General features: G+C 45.0%; 1 protein-coding gene and 1 pseudogene across 1 annotated transcript; one reads left to right on the plus strand and one right to left on the minus strand.

Moving 5' to 3' along the window:
• Window positions 1-440: 440 nt before the first annotated feature.
• On the plus strand, window positions 441-1,010 carry LOC145436542 (uncharacterized). The gene has a single exon (XM_080313904.1). It carries the CDS (start codon window positions 441-443, stop codon window positions 1,008-1,010), a length of 570 nt encoding a protein of 189 aa, XP_080170030.1.
• Window positions 1,011-22,000: 20,990 nt separating this feature from the next.
• LOC145435328 (uncharacterized) lies at window positions 22,001-22,933 on the minus strand (annotated as a pseudogene).
• Between the last annotated feature and the right edge of the window lie 500 nt (window positions 22,934-23,433).

Below are 23,433 nucleotides of genomic sequence, written 5' to 3' on the forward strand. Positions count from 1 at the left end.
CGGTTTTGTTATTATTGCTTAATTGGTCTTGGTTGATTATCTACTGTAGTCCTAGGTATAAAGTTATTGCGTTTCTCTTCATTGTTTGTCTTAGTTAATAGTTTGCCTTGGATGTAAAGAGGTGTAATCGATTCACAACAATTTTATTAACTAAGACTAACTGAGTCGTGTCGGTCGATGGGGGAGCAGAAAACGGTCGACGCCATATTCTCATAAGGGTGCCAACTGTTGAGGTATTACCAAATGCTACGGCGGTCCAGAAGATATTCTGTCATTGGGAACGACAACTGCAATCCTACATAGCTGCCTGCCGCATCCTATTCTGATGCCAAAATAAATAAGCTTGCATTATTGTGTGGATTCATTTCGGCAGACGTCTGCGCATTGATAGAAGAAAAGCAATCCTACGTCGAAGCTCTCTCATTACAAACCAGAGGAAAATGTTATATCTTCAAGACATCTTCTCTCTAGTAGAGCGCAAGATACCAACGAGCGTTCAGGATTTCCACCAAAGCTTATCAGCGCTCGCAAAGGATTGTGATTTCAAGAGTGTCACCGCCGAGCAATATCGCCAAGAATCTATAAGAGATGCTTTCATTAGAGGTTTGAAATATTCCCATATACGTACGAGACTGCTTGAATGCGAGGGAGTGTCACTGCAAAAAGCGATTATCACTGCTATTTCACTGGAGAAAGCTCAAGAATTTTCCACTTCCTATAAATTTAATGACGTCGATGCACGTTTCGTTGCAAGCACCTCTAACGATCCCCATCAGCCTGCGAGAGACGCACCGGATCCTCAGCTTAACACGGTTTCTGCAATTAGTAGCAGAGTGCCCGAAGTTAAATCAATCAAAGAATGCACGTTCTGTGGAGGCACCCATGCCGCTAAGCGCGACCAATGCCCAGCATCGATGGTTGAAGGTTACAAATGTGGCAGACCTGGACATTTCAGGAAATTCTGTAAATTAAAAAGCAAATGCCTGGCTGCTGCTCCGCAATGTTTATAGAGGACTCGACCGTACTCCTTACCACTGCACAGCAGATATTCGATGCCATGCTCGATTCGAGAGCTGCTGAATATTTCATCAAACTGGATATTACTATCAAACTAGGTTTGTTTCCACAGAGACCAACTTACAGTATCAAATTGACTTCCAACAAATGCGCCACCGATGTGCTAGGACACGTTACCGTCGTATTCATAGTGGCGTCACGTGAGTACACTCGACAATTTGGCATAATCGATGATTTATGTGCAGACTTTGTCCTCGGAATAGATTTCATGAGATTGCACAAGAAGGTTATTTTCGAATTCAAAGATGACAAGAACGAGCCATTTGCAGTAGGCGTAAACTCTCACTTGGCACTCGTTACTTCCTAAGTCGGTGAACCGCTTCGTATATTCCATTTCTTGACTCAAGATTACAAACCCATTGCCGCTCCTTCTCGAAGGTAGGCCTATAGCTAAGAAGATAGCGAATTTATTAAAGGCGAAGTACGGAAGCTTCTCAGTGACGGTATCATAGAACCGAGTCATTCGCCTTGGCGTGCTCATCCACTAGTAACCATGCAGGGACCTGCGGCATAAACGAAGACTTCTCATTGACTATTCTGTATCTATCAGCAATTACACCAATTTGGATGCTTATCCACTGCCACGTATAGAAGATGTCATCAATGAAGTCTTTAAAGGCAAGTACTATTCAGCCGTTGATTTGAAATCGGCTTACCATCAAGTCCCGTAACACCCTGATGACGGACCTTTCACGGCGTTAGCCGTCTGCGGCTCACTTCACCAGTTTTGCAAAATACCGTTCGGCGTCACGAATGGAGTAGCGGCTTATCAATGTAATATCGATTCGTTTATTTCAAAGCATCCATTACAGGGTGTCGTAGCGTATTTGGATATTACAATATATGGCGCGACCAGGGAAGAGCATGATATCCGCTTGAAAGCATTTTTAGATTCCGCAACAGCTTGTCATCTCACCATCAATACAGAGAAATCAAGTTTTGGAATCTAAGAAATACAATTGCTTGGGCACAGAATATCTCGTGGCAACATAAGTCCAAACCCTGACCACATGAAGCCGCTCCTGGCTATGGCCGCGCCTACGGACTCTTTAAAGGTCTGAAACGTATATGCGGTATGTTTTCATATTATTCCAAATGGATTCACTATTTCTCGGCTAAGATTAGGCCTCTTATTCGTTCATCCAATTTTCCTCTGGGAGCTGATGCTATTGCTGCTTTTCCTCAAATAAAGAAAGAGATAATGGTCTTGTCTAGGATGTATTTACGAATAGCAACCCTTTACAGTTGAATGTGACGCGTCAAACTGCGCCAATGTAGCAGCAGTTTCGAACCAGTGTGATCGGCCTGTAGCGTTCTTCTCTCGCACACATACAAAGGCAGAATCGAACTACCCCGCTATTGAGAAAGAAGCTCTCGCAATCATTGAATCTGTTCGGAAGTGGAATTACTTGCTTGCCAATCAGAAATTTCTTATTGTTACAGATCAAAGAGATTCATCTTACATATTTCAGAAGAAGCATCACAGCAGAATCAAGAATAGCCCACAAAACTTGCGCTAATATGGCGTCTTGAACTCAGCTCTTTCAACTATGACATCTCACATCGCAAGGGAATCGGAGCTCTTTCAACTATGACATCTCACATCGCAAGGGAATCGAAAACGTCGCTGCAGACACCTTGTCTCGTATTTGCTCCGTAACCCGTTCAGGTCAAAATCTAAATGAAATCCATGCACAACTTGGCCATCCCGGAGTTAGTCGATTGTCCGACCTTGTTAAATCCAAGAATTTACCGTATTGGCGTATCTGTTCCAGCTGCCGTGTATGCAGAGAACTCAAACCTAGATTTCATAAAGGAGATTCCCACCAACTGACCAAAGCCATTTATCCCTGGCAAAGAATATCAATCGATGTCAAAGGCCCGATCCCCGGTAAACGTAAATTCATTTTAATCATTGTCGACGAATAATCACGATTCCCTTTTGCATTTCCATGCAACGATATGACGTCGGAAACCGTCATCGAATGTGTAATGACGTTGTTCACTCTCGTGTCATTTATGTCGAAAAGAATGAACGATTTCCTAACGAAGAAAGGTGTTGCAACAAGTCAATCAACCCCTTATCACCCCACTGGCAATTCCCAGTGTGAGAGAACCAACCGAACTGTTTGGAGAACAGTAAAACTCCTGCTTGCCCAATACCAAATACCACTATCCACATGGGAGGAGTTACTCCCAGACGCATTGCATTGTATCAGGTCGCTTCTGTGCACGGCTACAAATTGTATACCGCACGGTCGATTTCTCTTTTCAAAGGCGATCAATGAATGGCTCTTCATTACCCGATTGGCTTTTCAAGTCGGGCACAGTTCTACTACGTAAGTTCGTCCGCGACAAGAGTGACTATTTATGCGATAAAGTGTGTTTGCTCAATGCTAATCCAAAATACGCTTTGATTCGCTATCCAGATGGAAGAGAGTCGACCGTCTCCACTACAGACCTTGCTCCTTATCCGCGTATGACCGAGGTCACCGAATCCTTGCCACACTGAAAGAAATATATTCCTTCTCCATCGCACTTGGATATGCCCGCCATCGAAATCGAAGAAGAAAATGTTACTCAGGCCGACGACTTCTGTAGTGAGGACGCTACCACCCCTGCTGAAATCGCTGACAATGCTCAAAGCAGTTCGACTCCGACACGCTCTTCGCGGACAAGAAGAGCCCCTGATAGCTTTTCGAATGCTTTACGTTGTTTTGTAGCTTTTTGAATGCTTTACGTTGTTTTGTGTGTCGTAATGGACCGGTACCTCGTATGTCGTAATGAACTGGTACCTCAGGTTCGATGTGACAGAGACTCTAGCTTTGTTGGGGCATCCAGAGAGTTACAGCAACCTTATAAGCTGATGAATCATGATAAAATTCAGAAGTCACTTTTGATGTATGAGTGTGATTATTTTCCGTTTCAAATTTAATGCAGCACCTTCAGCATCTTATAAAGGAGGAGTTTGCAAAAGACAGATTCGTAGCTGTCGAACTGTTCTTTCATCTTTGTTAATGAAGAATGGTCACCAGTTGGATTAAGATTCGCCTCATACGGTCATGGTGGAAGCAGATAATATTGTTAACAGCAGACCGCTGATGGAGAACTTGACAAATCCGGATGGACTTCTACCTTTGTCTACACACAATATGACTATGAAGACAAAATTGATGTCACCACCTCCCGGAATACTTGGGAAACTTGACATGTATTTGAGGGAATGTTGATCTGGATCAGACTACCGTGAAAACACAGCCTTCATAGTCAGACCGGGATCTGGTATCGCATCGACGGGCCAGTATCCCGGGGCAGAAGCATGGTGGCGGAGGGATAAGCGGCCGCAGACGCCCCCTCTAAAGGCGTGCTTGTGCCAACTGTTTGAACCCCTAACAAGCGAAAAAAGGGAAGAAAACAGTAACCGAAGCAACCTGATGGGTGCTTTGAGTCCAACGACTCAGAGGGCTCTATTACGGGCGCTTGTGGCACATAGTGCTGTGGTAAAATCCCACAGGGCTGCTACAAGCGTCACCACGGGGGCAGGTTTACTGCGGTTCCTCCGGTAACCCCTTAGAAATGGTGAGAATAAGGGAAACAGCCCGGTTTGCTAACGGCGGCCAAAGACAGATTAGTGAGAATACCAGTACCGGATTATTTTCCGTTCAAATTTAATGCACCTTCAGCATCTTCTAAAGGAGGAGTTTGCGAAAGACAGATTCGTAGCTGTCGAGCTGTTCTTTCATCTTTGTTAAAATGAAGAATGGTCACCAGTTGGATGAAGATTCGCCTCATACGTTCATGGTGGAAGCAGATATTATTTTTACGTTCATGGTGGAAGCAGATATTATTGTTAACAGCAGACCGCTGACTCTGGAGAACTTACCCTTGTCTTCACAATATTTTTTACTATGAAGACAAAATAGATGTCACCACCGCCCAAAATACTTGGGAAACCTGACATGTATTTGAGGAAATGTTGCTCTGGATCAGACTACCGTGAAAACACAGCCTTCATAGTCCGACCGGGATCTGGTATCGCATCGACGGGCCAGTATCCCGGGGCGGAGCATGGTGGCGGAGGGATAAGCGGCCGCAGACGCCCCCTCTAAAGGCGTGCTTGTGCCAACTGTTTGAACCCCTAACAAGCGAAAAAAGGGAAGAAAAGAGTAACCGTGAACCCCTAACAAGCAAAAAAAGGGAAGAAAACAGTAACCGAAGCAACCTGATGGGTGCTTTGAGTCCAATGACTCGCAACCTGATGGGTGCTTTGAGTCCAATGACTCAGAGGGCCCTATTACCGGCGCTTGTGGCACATAGTGCTGTGGTAAAATCCCACAGGGCTGCCACAAGCGTCACGGGGGTAGGTTAACTGCGGTTCCTCCGGTTACCCCTTAGAAATGGTGAGAATAAGGGAAACAGCCCGGTTTGCTAAAGGCGGTCTAAGACAGATTAGTGAGAATACCAGTACCGGATTATTTTCCGTTCAAATTTAATGCACCTTCAGCATATTCTAAAGGAGGAGTTTGCGAAAGACAGATTCGTAGCTGTCGAGCTGTTCTTTCGAGCTGTTCTTTCATCTTTGTTAATGAAGAATGGTCACCAGTTGGATGAAGATTCGCCTCATACGTTCATGGTGGAAGCAGATATTATTGTTCATGGTGGAAGCAGATATTATTGTTAACAGCAGACCGCTGACTCGAAATAACTTAACAAATCCAGATCACTTCTACCCTTGTCTTCACAATATGTTGACTATGAAGACAAAATTGATGTCACCACCGCCCAAAATACTTGGGAAACCTGACATATATTTGAGGAAATGTTGATCTGGATCAGACTACCGTGAAAAACACAGCCTTCATAGTCCGACCGGGATCTGGTATCGCATCGACGGGCCTGTATCCCGGGGCGGAGCATGGTGGCGGAGGGATAAGCGGCCGCAGACGCCCCCTCTTAAGACGTTCTTGTGCCAACTGTTTGAACCCCTAACAAGCGAAAAAAGGAAGAAAACAGTAATAGGAGCAACCTGATGCGGGTGCTTTGAGTCCGACTCAAAGGGCCCTATTACGGGCGCTTGTGGCACATAGTGCTGTGGTGAAATCCACAGGGCTACCACAAGCGTCACGGGGGGAGGTTCACTGCGGTTCCTCCGGTTACCCCTTAAAAAATGGTTTGCTAACGGCGGCCAAAGACAGATTAGTGAGAATACCAGTACCGGTACTAAAGATTTTTTGTTGGAACTTTTCAATAACAGATATATTAAATGATAGATAATGATTAGGGCAACAAGAATACGAGCAAAATTAGACCAAGAACCGTCGATTGTTGAAAAGTGAAGAGTCAAATTGTTCTAGACACGCGCAACACTGCTGCGATCCGGCTTCGCCGATTGTCTCCATTCAAGGAGAACAATCACAAGCGAAACGAAGACTTCAGCCCAATCAACCGTAACGTACCACTGACTAAATACCGAATTCATCAACGCAAACGGGAATTAAATAAAGAAGGAATATTAACAGAGAGCAAATTATAAATTTGATAAAGAGAATGAACAAAATACGGAAGGAAAATTACAACAACAGAAAAAATGCGAAAGAATACGAAATAAAGGAAAACAAACGGGAATCAATTCGATCGAAAGATATCGAAATACTGAAGATGGGAAAAGGAAAACTGCTGATGACAGACGATGGATGGATGGACGAGACGATGATCGACGAGACGGAACGAGGAACCTGGACCGGAAAGATTGCGATTGTGTGAATGGTTTGGTATGAATGTGCGCGTGAATGAATATACTGTCTGAAAATTTCTGAATGGTGAAGTATGAATGAATATATATATATATATATATATATATATATATATAATTCCGTTATTTGTATTGCAATTCTTTCTGGAATAAAATTAAGATTGCCGCGGCGACCGAAAAAACATGCGAGTACATAGTCAGCCCAGGATTCATGAACACCTTAGAAGATGGGAAGTGGCTTGATAAGGTATTGATATTATAGATATATTATAATTCTATCACTGTCATCATTTCTTACAGGTTATGGACAGTGTTATGTACATTTTGTCATCTGACAAGGTAGGCGGGTACGACTCATTAGCTGTTTTGTTAGTAGAAACCTCTGATTATTCCAGAACTCCTTTCGGCCAATTTCGTGTCCTATTTCAACGAGTTGGTTCATCAATGAGGGACGTTTTAAGGTTTTGATTACTTCCATTAGCACGTTGCCAATTTCAATTTCCATTGTGTCGAAAGGAATCGAAAGGTTCGCTGGTTTCATCATTGCATGTCGCTACGTCACCAAATGGCAGTGCGAATCACTGGATATTGTTGGTAGGTCTTTGGCTCTCCTAATGATTACATCGAAATAATAGTGCGCATACAAAACAAGGCAATACGTGACCTCACGGCTCGCGTTCTCGAGGATGATGCTAATCGGGTTCAAACGGGGGGGGGGGGGGGGGGGTAAAGTAGCACTGCTGTGTCACAGAAGATTTTTTGCGACCGTAGTCTACCGACCGACAAACGAAGTCATTGAAGTGCGCTTGAAGACGTATTCGTGCTAGTGGCTGTCGCGGCCAGGATATAGCGCCCCTGAGCTGGCGGAGACAGTCAAGTGCAAAAATATCATGCTAGAGTCTGAAGTGTGCACGTCGTTTCTAGTGCCAAACTGGAAAAATAACATGAAACGTGCGTCGGATAACAAATATAGTACTCTTTCATGTATGCTGCCGAGTTTCTTTCATGTATGCTGCCGAGTTTTGAATGCTCGGTGCTGGGTCAAGTGTTACACACCAACTCCAAGCCTCTCATTTCAACGGCGAACAACATAATTCCGCAACTTGAAAAAATATATCGTTGTAGCACGCGAGAAATTCTTGCAATAATAACAACGCGACAGCAACTTGTACTGGCACTGGAGTTACCATACGTCCTCCTTGAGGATTAGTCCGCCTTTTCCAGGTTTTTGACAATGTCCTCCTAGGACGCCTAATTGTCCACCTCCTAAGCTTTCAGGGTTAAGATAAATGGACTGATCCCGAGTGAAAATGGACATGAATGACGCAGAATGGAACTGAAGAGCAGACACTTTATTAGTGAGGTGCCAAATTACGAAACAAATCATTTCCCGACTAGTGAGAGCGTGGAGAATCTGTGACGAACCGCAACGCAGCCCACGGAAAAGCTAATTACAGGCCTGAAACTGCCCGATAGCCCTCTCTGCAGACAGCGGGATCATTTAAGCAAGCGGTCAGGAAAACGAGCAATATATGCGCGTATGCTAGAAGAGGTTTTCGACGATACGATTGTTGTAAACAATGTTCTTTATAATAGCTCTTCAGATATAGTATGTTTAGAAACCGCCAGCACACCCTCCGGACATGTCATTCGCTTGAAAAGCACCTTTCGGGGTACCGAAGTACCGAAAGAGGGTCCTTGCTTCCAGCGACAAGTTGAATTGCCCCAGAAGGAACGGCTGGAAAATCAGAAGCTGTGTGATGTATGATGATGAATCATGTACGAGGACGCATGACGTATTTGGACTGCGTAACCATATCCACATTTATGCAGTATGATGGGGGGGGGGGATAAATACAATGGGTACAAGTAGCCTATATATACATGATTCCGAGATATGAATGCTCCCCGCTGGGTCAAGAGCTGATAGTGTCATAATGGGTGCAAAGGGTGTGTGAGACCAAGTCGGAAAAGCGTTCGCCATGTGACGCGTCCTGGTGTTACAAGCAGCCTATATATAAATAATTCTGAGATATGAATGCTCCGCGCTGGGTCAAGAGCTGATAGTCTCTCCGGCGAGACTAACATAGTAGAGACTAACATAAAATTACAGAAGAGACTACGTAAAGTAAAATTACATAGAGTCATTTACTTTACGTAGAGTCGGAGAATTAGCAGCGACAACGCCTGTATCACTGTAACGAAGTTTCACAAAGCTAGTAACTTGAAACGTCATTACGCACTCAAACACCAAAACTTCGCCGCGAGTTGCTCAACGAAGACGGAAGACTCTCCTCTTCGGGAGTCAATTCTTGTTAGAGTCTATTCTCCTCAGTATTCAAGACTTGACTCAGTGTTTTCTTTGGAGCTCAACTTTCACCCCTTCTCTCGCGCCTCTCTCTTGGGACGTCGAGAGACTGCCTTCTCTGACCTTTAGCAAACTTCTGTCTGACGTCAGTCGTCAGACATCTTTCGATACTGCAGTATCGGTTTGGGCGTTCAGAAAGCGCCTTTGAAACTGCGGTACCGATTTGCTAGGCGCTTGCAACCTGTAATACGGGTAAACACTGTGAAGGCGAGCTGTAAGGTGGCTTATGCAACCGTCATACATACACAAAACAACCACAGAATACGGCCATAGACCACGCTCTCTGGATATCATCACACCGTCAGGGAGCAACGCTGCAGAGATAGTGGACGCTATCATTACCCATCCACTCTTAAAGGCACAAAAACATGGAATATCCTCTATATTCCAGATTGGAAGGTCGACTTACCATCTATCATTCCACAAAGAGGCTCCGGTCGAAACCCTCATTGAAACCTTCTTGAGTAACACAGCGCAGGGCATACCGACACAGAATGGAACCCTCTTATCTCCACAGACCACAGCCGCCGGCGGCTGTGCAGATAAACACAAGAGTAGTACCCACAGAGGTGGAGAACGCCGAAATTGCGCAAAACATTAACCAACTTGAATGCGGAACAGTACGCAACATAAAGATATATTCCACAGGGGCAAAATATCCACTATGGATATAGGCAGATTACTATAGACGACTACGTGCCAGGTAAGATCACTGCCTTTATAAACCTGGGCAGAGCACCTTGCAGGGTGTACCTACCTGCAAATGAAGCGCAACCAAAGTGCTTCAAGTGCTTACAGGAAGGAAACCCACGCAGCCAATTGCCCGAACCAGACAGCAAGCATGTCTGCTGTGTAAGGAAAAGACGCTCATTTCATTTCTATGAATTGATGCCGACCTTCGGTGTGAAGTTGGAAGCACATTTGCCGGTGTAGGTGGTTTCCGTCGGTGTGCAGTTTGAAACGCATTTGTCGAACAAAATCGTGCAGTTGTCATGTAACTACGGTGCTTCGTACACGGATGGAAGTAATGATCGTGGCACCGAGCCGACTTCTCTGACTCATCTTTCGCCGATTTGGACAAAGGCGCTTTGGTTAAAAGATGAGGCTTCATTAGATGTGGCCTGGGAGGACGCGGACGGGGGTGGTGGTCTAGTTTACCCGGTTATCGGTTTGTACAGCGACACACACTTGTCCTCACTGTATTTGTAGTTTCAGGCCCAATGGTGTGCGTCTATCTGCGTGTATCTGTATACTGAAGTATTGCTACACGAGCTGGTGATGAAGTGTATTTCAATGCAAATATTATTCAATCGTGTATTGATGTCCTGAAAAGTAGTAGAAGTAGATTTGGTTGATCTTTGCATAGTTTTGTCGTTGCTTGTGCGTAGGTCAAAAATTCTTATGAATTTTTATGACCATGATATATAGGCTATATATACACCCATGCATGTACCATCAACATGTTTGCTGGGAATGTGGTCTCTTCGTTTCGCTCTGCGTCGTCAAAGAGTTGAAGAAACGGGCCGAAGATGGTCTGCCACAGACAATTCACCTACCTTGGAATGGTCAAGCGACCACGTGGGAACAAGACGAGCTGCGTGCAGCCGTCTTCTCCTTCCTTTTATCTCGGTGTGGGGGGTGTTCGACTTTTATCTCGGTGTGGTCTTCGTTTCGTAATATTGTTTTTCAGGGCGTGCGTATGTTTCTTCTTAATGAAGAAATCAGCTCAGTTATCTTCTTAATGAAGTGAACAGCTCAGTATATAAACCGTAACCAAGTTTCATGCTCAGTATATAAACCAAGTTTCTTCTTAATGAAGTGAACAGCTCAGTATATAAACCAAGGTCAGTGTCATAGTCCTTATACGGTACTGTTATGTTCATCCTGTAAGAATGGAGGTTCTCTTGTCTGCACTCGTCTGGAGGGTTTGATTGATGATAGTCAACTCTCAATTGAAGTAGAAACCTTTCCATGAACATACGGCATCGATATATTGATACCTCAAGATAAAATAGGAGTCCGTAGTACGTGCTGATACCAAATAACCCTGGTGTGAGAGTATAATTATGAAAATATGGCCCGAGAATGTATTGGCGAGGAAAGAGCCATGTACGTGAATTTGGACAAAAGCCTGTTTTCTGTACAAGTTGTTACCTTTCAGAAATTGGCACAACAGGCACAACACTGACAAACTCTCTCTCCTACGACAATATCCAGTACAATGTCCAAAATACAGATTTGGCGCATTCTATTCCTTTCAAATATTACATCTAGATTTTTGAATCGTATCGTTTTTATCACAGAACGTCGTTCTGACAAAAAAGGCCACGAAAGAGAAAACGTGAGGTTGTTTATACGTCGGAGTCAACATCAGGTATGTCGGTCTTTCTGAGGTCACAAAATTAACGTTTCGAAAGGGATCAAGGCATGCCGAGTGAAAGTATTGATTGCCCGGAATTTATACTGGCTCACAGGTTAAAGCGAGGTAAAAGTATCCAATTATGGTACTGGTACTGGGGAAAAATACGATCACTGATTTTTCAAAGATACAAGTCTACACAGTTGGCTAGAAAATCTCTAGCCTTTCCATACACAGTTAGCTAGAAAATCTCTAGCCTTTCCAAATTGCGTTAGTCCACACAGGTGTTTCCGATTTAGATTGGAATTAGAATGAATTCGCGAAAACTTGCAAATTGGCTCGCGTTCAGCTCATATCAGAAAATTGGTTCTCAACCTTTTTGATCTCGCGGCACACTTTGAATATGAATAGTTCGCGGCACACTGGTGCTTCTGAACTCTTTTGGCCTATAGCACAGGCAAACCACCGGAATGCTTCCGTGTTAGTAGGTTTAATGCTTCCGTATTAGGTTTTAAATTATCAGCTATTACCTCTTACCACATAACTGACCTGCTGAGATCTCGTCCAAATTTCAGCCCGAGCTTAATTCCATAAGATTGACTTGACAATGAAGTCTGCCCACTACCACATTGTCGATGTAATTAACCGTCGCATCGAAGAGTCCAATCTCAATCGCCACTAATAAATACAGCGGCGAAGAGGTGTATTATACGTGGATGACGAACGCATTTTCACGCAGATCATGTAATAGCACCTGTTAGGATAGTACACCTCAATAGTGTTACTGGTAGCCAGTTCAATTGTAGTTCCATCAAACCGGGATAATAAACCCAGCGGCAGAGAAATTTGTAACCGATACAATTCGATCAACTTTACTTCTCAATTCCCGGATTTGTCGCCTGCAACATAACGATGCGCCCGGAGCATACATTTTACCTGCAGTGATGGCGCGCTACCCAACAATCGCAATGTGAATGGCTATTTAGCCAATTCTGATTTGTAAACGTGAACATCACTTCCAAATGAGTTCATTTCTCGATGGTGAGTGAGAATGCCTTCCTGGTGTTGGGGAGGTTTATGTAGGCTGCTGCTCGTTCTCCCATCTATAAAAGCAGTGTCTTACAAAAAGGGGAACCCTATGAGTTGGCATCTCAGGAATCAAAATTAGCAATATCGGATGTTGTAAAATGATCATCGATGAGGAAGACATGGCAAGAATACGACTGCAAATAGACGCAGAAAAGAAAAAGGTCATCCTTATATCTGTTCGCTGCATCGGATTGTGCCTCGCGTGTCTTGATCGGGTAAATTCAATAAAGAAACCAGCAATGACACACTCGAAATTTGGATTTTTGACATACTTCCACATAGTTAGTTTACCACATTTGCTCGCGGCACACCAGCTCAGTCCGATTGGTGCACTGGTTCTTAACCGGTGTGCCGAGGCACATTACATTACTGTATCACAAGGGCTGGCAACATACGGCCCGCGGGCCTGATCCCACCCACGGCGGCATTTTAGCCGGCCCGCGGACAGATTCCAGTCTTCCATGATAATGCGGCCCGCGGCCCATCAGTCTACCGAGATTCCCCACTACTCGTTTACCACGTCAAATTTTAGTGACTGTGTGTTATGATATCCTGGTGTGCGCACTGCTGCGCACAGCGTGCGAGAGTGGAGCTTACGGGTAAGTTCGTCGAAGCGAAAACACTGCATTGTCAGCATTAACTATGTACTCATCCCTAATCTTGTTTGTGGTAATCATGGTGTTAGTCGTCCACAATGGTCATTTACACCTGGTCGATATTTCTTATTTTCATTCCGTAACCGCCAACTGCTGGTAGCACGGCACACGTCAAGGCTTTTGTGAGATACAGCTTAATAATTATGCCGATGAGATGGCGAGGACGATCCTAGATAAAAGTCCAACACTTGGATAGGAATTCCGGAGTCGAACTCGAACCCACAACAAATATTGGTTTTGTAGCTGTGGATTATACAACTGCGCTATCTCGCCACCGACAAAATTTGTGGTACCGGGCTTATCGGAATTTTTCACCAGAAGAAGAGGGCACGTTTCAAAACTTTGAGAACTACTGCTGTCTGACGATGCGGTTCTCAACTTCACATTGTCATCGTCATTATCGGCGAGAAATCGCTTCGAAATGACATTGCTGTCGTTAAAATACATTCTTTAAATATACTGTCGTCAAAATATATTCTTTAAATACGATTTATCCCTCGTATAATTGAATAAATGAGCTAATCTATCGATTCAGCAATCTGGCCCGCCACGTACTTAATTTTCCCATATCCGGCCCACCGACTGGAGAAGTTGCCCGCCCCTGTAGTGTATCAGAACTAGTTCAGTCTCGTACGTGTGAGATTTGAAATCTCTACACAGCAAGCTAGGACGTTATATATTTTGACATTGAGTGCAGCAATCAATGACCTAATTTTGCTGGCGTACAAACGGCGAACCAACTCGGCAGGAGATCGCTTGCTGTTGTGCAGTGCAGACGCTGATTCGCAACACGCTTCTTACTAATTGGCAGCGAGTGACACTGATAATACGAATTACGGGCATGATGGCCGAATGTGATGCGCGATTAGAACGAAGATGAATAAAGGTGTGATTTCTAGTCGAGGGAGATTTTTTTTTGCGAGGTTTGTTGTACCCATGCATAATACGCACCCGTGATTTCAGGACAGATCGGGAAAATTAATACGCACCCGTGAATTTAGGACAAATCAGGAAAATTTTGCGCGTCATACATGGATAATTACGGTACCGGACTAGATAGTTAATCGAAATGTTCGTGTGGCGACTAGAAACATTTTATATTCAATTGTTAGGTTAGTTACTTCGCTGTAAGGACGGTTTAAGATTTGTGGTCAAGCATTGTCATAAATTGTTTTTAGTCGCCACACGAACATTAGTTGTCCAAATATCCATATCTGGTGTGTTTTTTTTTTAGTGTCCCACCAAAGTTTCTTTTGTCATTCCCATCAGGCGACGTCTCCGATTCCAGCTGGATACGAAACGATGAATTTATAAAACGGCGAGAGGAATCCATCCACAAATTCTTAGGTCGATGTGCTTTTCTTGGCCGCGTTTCAGAACGCCTTTTCGTTCTTGAATTTGAGAGATGATGCAGATTTATCATGTATTGCATGTTCAGAAAAAATGCTCTGGCGCATTATGTGGGCGCCAGCCTGCGCGTGATGCGTCAGAATCTGGCCTCGAAGGCAGGGACGCGTTGCATCGCCGGCTCGTGTCCGTTTTTTTCGGAAATTCAACAAGTCGAAAAAGTGTTTCCGAAAAATGACTAGTGTGGCGAGGGACAATGTGAGCGGGATTGAACCCGGCCCTCACCCCGATTTCAAGACATTGTTTTGTTTTTCTACGAACAACAAACTCTGATAAAACGCGGCGCGCTTGTGTTCATAGCTCGATAATAAATAGCGATAGCGATCATAACGAACACGAATGGGTGTGTTCCCATTGTGGGATAACAAGAGAAGCGGTTATCGACCCGGCCGAACTGGACCGCGCGCATAAAGAAGTGCTTACCGATGAGTGGCGCCGAATGATGGCCGAAGAACTGCGAGTGTGATCGCAGACCTTCGTAAAGCGCAACTGACTTTGCGTTGTCGTTGCAGGCACCGCTTGCGAGCGCTTCTCGTAAAGACCCTGCCGGTCGCTTCGTGAGAACATCACCGACATTGACTTTGCGCTTGGGTATTGAAAAGAAAACTCAGGTTATATAGGTAACGGTGAGGTGATGGTTTAATTTGGGGTCTGGGCGGGTGGCTTCGGCGGCTCGTCGAGCCTATTTATTTTTCGCAAGGCGGCAAGTTGAAAAACGTCAGCAAGGTTCCCAAGGTCGAGTCGCCGGCTCGCGGCCGCTCTTTTTTTCTTTAAAGAATTCGACGAGTCCAGAAAAGTCCTCGGTGTGCCCGAAAAAGGACTACTATGGCAAGGAGTCGAATGAGCGGCTGAAAACCCGGCCCTCGTCTGTGCCAACAAACGCACGGGTCATTTTGAATTGCAAGTCAACTTCAAGGTGCCTGTTTGTCACCTGCTGAAGAATGTACGGATTGGGGACAACGTGACAAAAAAGATGTAATAATATTTGCACTTGAAACAAACCGGGGCTTGATTCCACAAAGGCTGGTGAGGGCGGCCAATGGCGAAGAGAAAAATTTGGTAAGTTTGGCAACTTGTAGGTTATAGGTGACGGTGAGGTGATGGTTTAATTTGGGGTCTGGGCGGGTGGCTTCGGCAGCTCGTCGGGCCTATTTATTTTTCGCAAGGCGGCAAGTTGAAAAATGTCAGCAAGGTTCCCAAGGTCGAGTCGCCGGCTCGCGGCCGCTCTCTTTTTCTTTAAAGAATTCGACGAGTCCAGAAAAGTCCTCGGTGTGCCCGAAAAAGGACTACTATGGCAAGGAGTCGAATGAGCGGCTGAAAACCCGGCCCTCGTCTGTGCCAACAAACGCACGGGTTATTTTGAATTGCAAGTCAACTTCAAGGTGCCTGTTTGTCACCTGCTGAAGAATGTACGGATTGGGGACAACGTGACAAAAAAGTTGTAATAATATTTGCACTTGAAAAAAACCGGGGCTTGATTCCACAAAGGCTGGTGAGGGCGGCCAATGGCGAAGAGAAAAGTTTGGTAAGTTTGGCAACTTGTAGGTTATAGGTGACGGTGAGGTAATGGTTTAATTTGGGGTCTGGGCGGGTGGCTTCGGCAGCTCGTCGGGCCTATTTATTTTTCGCAAGGCGGCAAGTTGAAAAACCTCAGCAAGGTTCCCAAGGTCGAGTCGCCGGCTCGCGGCCGCTCTTTTTTCTTTAAAGAATTCGACGAGTACAGAAAAGTCCTCGGTGTGCCCGAAAAAGGACTACTATGACAAGGAGTCGAATGAGCGGCTGAAAACCCGGCCCTCGTCTGTGCCAACAAACGCACGGGTCATTTTGAATTGCAAGTCAACTTCAAGGTGCCTGTTTGTCACCTGCTGAAGAATGTACGGATTGGGGACAACGTGACAATAAAAGTTGTAAGGGCGGCCAATGCGGTATTTGGCGAAGAGAAAAATTTGGTAAGTTTGGCAACTTGTTAGGTACGGCAGATGTTGCACTGCCTGGAAATCATGCTTTTTGAATTGTGAAAAAATACCAAATTATCTCTGCATCTTCGAGCGGACATGTTTGTCGTGGTCGCATGAAATGCATATATATATATTTGAAATTTCCACATCCGTTTTGCTTTGACGTCATAAATAATGATACTTGAATACTCGACTCGGGAGTCCGACACTCTATTTTGAATCGAATCACTCGGGCTCTTGTTTTTGCTTTCACTACTGAATATGCATTTTCCATCCGGCTATTACAAAAGTAAGCAACCTATGACTCGCCACAAGTAGTATGCGACACCCCGGTCAATTCCACTATTACTACTTCAAATACTAATAGATTTGCAATGCTTAGTACTGTGACCAACTCTACGAATGTCGGGCAACCGTCACAAGTGGAAAAAGCTAGTACATCGTTCACTAGTAAAATTATGCGCTACCTTTCATCCCATACCAAAGATCGTTGTGCAATTTTATGCCATGGTAACCTCGTCATTTTTCTGGATAGAATTCAAGCGAGTATGTCAGACATTGGCAACCTGTGTCAGCGGAGATGCTGCATACAAGTGCAAGGTTAGTGTGTTTGATGAATTTTATTGATCAATTTTATTTTGTAGTCATAACTATGGTGGGCATGCGTTTAGCTTGATTGATGGCTGCACTCATAATGGGCGTTTCTCTGTGGGCAGCCCTATGGCAAAGATATCCATATCCAATTTAATTTGAGGCCATGTCATATTTGGAGCGCAGTGTTCCATTGACAGCTTTTGAAGGTCTCTGGCAGGCCTAGATACCCATTACTCCCGTCGTTCGCCATACTGTTGTCCAATTTCCTTACTTTGACATTTAGAGTACTTATCGGTAGAGTTCCTGCTACTTAACAAAAATATAGGGTTCCTGCTACTTATCAAAAATATAACTGTTTTGATATTTAGCTACGGACGGGTAAATAGAGGGAGCAATGGCAAGCTATTATCATCAATATCCAGAGTTGGATCAATTACATTAATTCAGTTTGATTATAATTACTCCCTTACATGTTTCAATCACAGTACAATTACTTGGTGCCCAAAATAGCATATTACAATTACAAATACTGGTCGAACATCTAATTCAGAGGTTCTCAGCCGTTCTTTGCCCGCGGCCCATTTTCCAGTTTGAAAATGTTCTGTGGCGCACTTATCGTAGAGTCATAGTCCCGTCCAAGGCGCCGATATGCCTGTATATCTAAAATCTGCGCATTTTTCTCCTTTTGATCATTACAAATGTAGACCGTCAAAGTAATGAAATCGCGCCAAGCGCGACGAAAATTTTCAAGTTCAATAAATCTTCTCCAACAAACAAACGAACAAAGAAATTTGGGCCCCTTTATACTCCCCCCAATGCAGGGTTTTAGGTGCGGCAGTTACGGTCCTGGGAGATCGTGTACATTAATATAGCCGCTGTTCCACTCACGTTGCGAAACCCAATAATCTAATCTCCGCATCCACTGTGTCATCGCGGGTTTATTTCCACTATGGTACGGATTGGGGCTGGGCCAGCTTCAAACAATTCTTCGGTGAAGGGGATACTGCCCAGATGTGGCGAAAGAATATTTCAATGTTCAAGCTGTACAATGTACATAGTATGTCATGTATATACTGAAGTTGCGATGTCAGATCATTCAATCCAATGGTACAATCATTTCATATGACTCTAACATTATGTACAATGATTTCAAGGCCGGAAATTTTAAACCGACTCCAAACATTAATGCACGAACTGCTCTAAATCCTCAATACATTATACGATTCGTTGCGGTGGTGCCGTATACTTCGATAGGATGTTGAATTGATAATAACTTGTGATTATGGCTATTTTTATATTACAATAATACGACCTGCCAAGGCACCGTAAATCTTCATCAAATACACTTCTTTCCGGGTTTTATGTACACCCCTTTCAACGACATACGGCCCTGCTGGAAAACTTGGTCACTCCAGCACGAACTTCAAGTTACTATATAATCGAAATTATTTTCGTTGTCGTTAGCCGTAGGTTGTCGTAGCCGGGGGATAAAAGCCTCCGTTTCCCCTCCCATTTTCGACTTTCCATACGTGCTATACGTACATTGTGACTCCATACGTGCTATTATGTCCCATCAGAGTCGGAGGAAAAACTTAAGGCAGCCTGCATATAATTTGATGATATGAATATATTTTTGAGCGAATAACATAACAAATATACACAACTTTTCACTAGTTCTACACCATTCCAAATAGCTCTGTGGCCCACCTCAAATGCTCCTGTGGCCCACCAGTGGGCCATGACCCACACTTTGTGAACCCCTGATCTAATTGAATAGGTACCCCTGATCTAATTGAATAGGTAGAGAGTGAAATATATTTAGCCGCTGCTTGTCAGTTTATTTCCTTTTCGGGGTCGTTGAATTCAGCGCGTAAAGCAAGCCATGACCCACACTTTGTGAACCCCTGATCTAATTGAATAGGTACCCCTGTTCTAATTGAATAGGTAGAGAGTGAAATATATTTAGCCGCTGCTTGTCAGTTTATTTCCTTTTCGGGGTCGTTGAATTCAGCGCGTAAAGCAATTTATTTGAAAATTCTCGCAGCACTTGAGCGAACTGACGAAAATACACAATCAATGGCTTTACATATAAAGCGACATGAAAATAAGAGAAAGCACTGTACGCTTCGATAAGCGCCGTGGTGGTGCCGTCACATAGCCCCCTCTAGAAGCGGGCAGTTCAGGCCTGGTAACGTTGCGGAGGCCGAGTGTGACGTCGTGGTCTTCCTGGTGGCTTCGGTCGAACGGGCCATTAACGCGCTTTTCAAATGTTGGTGAAACCGTTCCACCAAACCATTTGCTTGTGGATGGAAAGAAGTAGTGCGGTGAAGTTCGATACCTAAAAGCTGGTTGATTGCTGACCTCATTTCATATGTAAATTTAACGGACACCAAACCTAGAAATCCAATGAAATATGAACGCCTTGGCGCACGTGATAGTTGTGGAGTTTTCAATTGGGAGTTGTCAATTGGGATTGCTTCTGGCCAACGCGTGTATCGGTCGACTATTGTAAGTAAGTAGGTTTTGCCTTGGCATTGAGGCAAAGGGCCCAACAGATCAATGTTGATATGGCTGAAGCGCGCTGCGGGTGTTGGGTAATCTTGAACCGGCGTAGAGACATGCTGATGTATTTTTGAACGCTGGCACGCCAGGCATTGCTTGGCTCACAACCCCACTTCTTTCTGCATATACCGTGCCAAACGAATTTCGAGTTCACGAGTTTTTTCGTAATGCCAATGGACGGGTGTGACAAACCGTGGATTGTTTCGAAAACATTTTCCCCAAGGTTTGGGGACCACAGGACGAGGTTGTCCGCAGGAGATATCGCATAGCAGCGTGACTGCCGAGTTGCCGATAGCAATGTCCCTGAGTTGTAGGTCTGTACTCGTCGGTTTCTTGTGCTTTAGCCAAGTTTTCGAGGTTTAGGTTTAGAAGCGTCGGCTGTTGGCCGGTAGTAGCGATCGTTGGCCTCGAAAGTGCGTCCGCGACCGTGTTGCTTTTCCCTTTAATGTGTTGGACATCCGTGGTATATTCGGAAATCGCGCAAAGGTGCCGCTGTTGCCGTGCTGACCAAGGCTCCGAAGTTTTGGTGAACGCGTAGGTGAGGGGCTTGTGGTCGGTAAAAGCTGTGAAAGGGCGTCCCTCTAGGAAATATCGGAAATGCCTGATGCACACACAAATGTAGCGCCAAGAGTTCTCGGTCGAAAGCACTGTATTTTGTCTCAGGCTTACGAAGCTGCCGACTGAAAAAGGCCAGAGGACACCATTTCCCGTCGACCAGTTGTTCGAGGACTTCCCCAACTGCCGTTTGTGAAGCGTCGACAGTGAGGGCTGTTTTAGCAGCGCATCTTGAATGGTGCAACATTGTTGCGTTGGCTAACGCTTCCTTTGCTGCATCGAAAGCTTTTTCTACCTCGGGGTCCCTGACTAATTTTCGTGGATTGCCGGCCAGCGCACAATAAAGTGGCCTCATGATGTCTGCAATTACAGGGATGAATCTGTGATAGAAATTGATCATCCCAATAAATTCTTGCAGAGTTTTGAGGGTTTTGGGAGGCGGAAATTGCGTGATTGCGTCCGACTTTGGTCGGGAAGGGTCCGATTCCTCGGTGGTCCACGATGTGACCCAAGAACTCAAGCTTGTCCTTCCTAAATTGGCATTTTTCTTTGTTGATAATTAAGCCGTGATCGCAGTCTCGTAAAGAGAGTGCGAGATGCTCGAGATGCGTCTCGAAGTTTGGGCTACCTACCAAAATGTCATCGAGATAAACGTGCACGAATGGTAAATCTTGACAGACGGTGGCAATTAGTCGTTGAAACGTCTGAAACGTCTGGGCGGCGTTCTTTAGACCAAAGGGCATGCGAAGGAACTCGAATAGTCCAAGAGGTGTGATAACCGCGGTTTTGGGGATGTCAGCGGGTGCTACCGGACTTGGTGGTATCCTCTGATGAGGTCCACTTTCGAAAAAATGCGACACCCTGTCGAAAAAATGCGACACCCTGCTAAGCGAGCGGTGAAGTCGTGGATATGCGGAATTGAGTAACGGTCCGGTGCTGTTGCAGCGTTTAGACGCCGATAGTCCCCGCAGGGTCGCCAGCCCCCGGATGACTTCGAAACCATGTGTAAAGGTGAGGACCAAGGGCTGGATAATCTCTGGACAATTCCTAAACTTATCATTCGTTGAAACTCCGCTTTGGCAATTGCTAATCTGTCTGGTGGAAGACGTCTTGCCCTTGCGTGCACTGGCTGTCCTGAAGTCACTATGTGGTGTTCTACTCCATGTCTCATTGATGACGAAGAGAACGTAGGGACCGACAGTTGAGGGTGCGCGGCAAGAAGCTGGTTATACGGAGAAGCTATCGTGTTCAGCTGTGGTGCAGGCTGAGCGTACCTGCTCACTGGGTAGGTTTTGCGCTGATTCGGGGTAATAAGAAGCTGCTTGTGCATGTCGATCAGCAAATGATGAGCGCGCAGGAAGTCGGCTCCGATGAGTGGTCGAGAGACGTCGGCCAGGATAAACTTCCATGTGAATGTCCCCGCGGGGATGTTGAGCGTCACGTTTCTGTGACCGTATGTGGTTATTATGCTGCCGTTGGCCGCTTGCAACGGAGCGCTCGGCGTTTGTAATTTGTAGGCGGTGGTGCACTAACTTACGCGCCGGTTTCTATGAGGAAGCGCGCCGGTGTCTATGAGGAAATTTTTCCGGGAGACGAGATTATGAGGAAATTTTTCCGGGAGACGAGATCGTGTACTAAGAAAAAGGCTAGAATGTTGATCGGTTGCTCCAGCCATTAAGGGCAACCGGTCGTGGTGTTTCCCTGCTGGGAACAAGGAGGAGAGCATTTGCGTGCTTTGTCGCCGAAAATCTTGTGATAGTAGCACATGTCAACAGGAGTACTGCTGCAATCTGTATTAATTTGTTTTGTACGCTTTCTTGACATGTTAATCGCATATTCTGCGTCTATGCTACGTGCGTGCCATAGCAAGTCAGCTCGATTGGCCAACTCCCTAGGATTTGTGATATTTTGCTCGACGAGTGCGAGGCGAATATCCTCGTGCATATGCTGCAAGAAGAGGTGTTCGAAAAGTAAACACGGTTGATGATCACCTAGTCAAGACAGCATCTCGTCCATGAGTGGGGAAGGCTTTCGATTACTCGAACGCGGCATGCTGATTAGTCGCGCTGCGCGCTCTTGTCGTGGAATGCCGAAAGTGTCGAGAAGACGTTGTTTTATTGTTGCGTATTTTTTCTCCTGTGGAGGCTGCTCTAAAATGTCGACCAGTCGACTTGCTGTTTCCTGGTCTAATGCGGAGACCACGTAGTAGAACTTTGTACTGTCCGTTGTGATTCCTCGAATCCGGAATTGAGCCTCGACCTGGCAAAACCAGGTGCGCGGCTGAGTGGCCCAAAATGAAGGAAGTTTGATAGCCATTGCGTTCTCCGCTGGTGTATCTAAACCTGCCTGATTCTGGGGATCCATCTTGCTGCGTGAACTATCCAGAATTTTCTGGATCGCGGGGTCACCAGTTAAGCGGGTGACAAGTTTATTGTAAGCAGCACTTGAGCGAACTGACAAAAACACACAATCAATGGCTTTATATATAAAGCGACATGAAAATAAGAGAAAGCACTGTACGCTTCGATAACCGCAGTGGTGGTGCCGCATGATGTCGCCACACCATCACTTTACCGTGGCCATTTCAATAAATTGGACCAATTTCCAGCTAATCCGTTTGTCTTTTTCCTTTACTGGCGAAGTCTTCATCCTGACAGGGTTGTTCATGATTTGGAAAATATCAAATTTTTCAAGTAGAATCCGTGCTGAATCTTTCTACCTGTACGGTACAACACGGTGCGACGTAATTTTGCTCCAATTTGCGATACGTTGGAGAGGCAGGTGTCTTCCTAAGTGTTTTTCAGATTATTAGTACTAGTTGTGGTTTTGCCGCTGTGGCAAACGCTGTTACCTATAAATTAGAAAGGACGTGCTTTTTATAGGACTACAAGATTTTTTTGCTGTGCGACGTTCATAGCGTACCGTCTTGCCTAGGATAAAAGTCGTACTGTCTTACACGTTGTTGCTGTGCCAGTCTTGCCTAAGTTAAAATCCGTACAGACTTACACGTGTTTCCGTGTCAATCTCGCCAAAAAAAAATTGGGAACTAATTGAAC

The sequence above is a fragment of the Botryllus schlosseri genome, chromosome 3, assembly GCF_051294905.1.
Source record: "Botryllus schlosseri isolate E-star chromosome 3, Bs_hap1, whole genome shotgun sequence".
In the NCBI taxonomy this organism is placed as follows: Eukaryota; Metazoa; Chordata; class Ascidiacea; order Stolidobranchia; family Styelidae; genus Botryllus; species Botryllus schlosseri.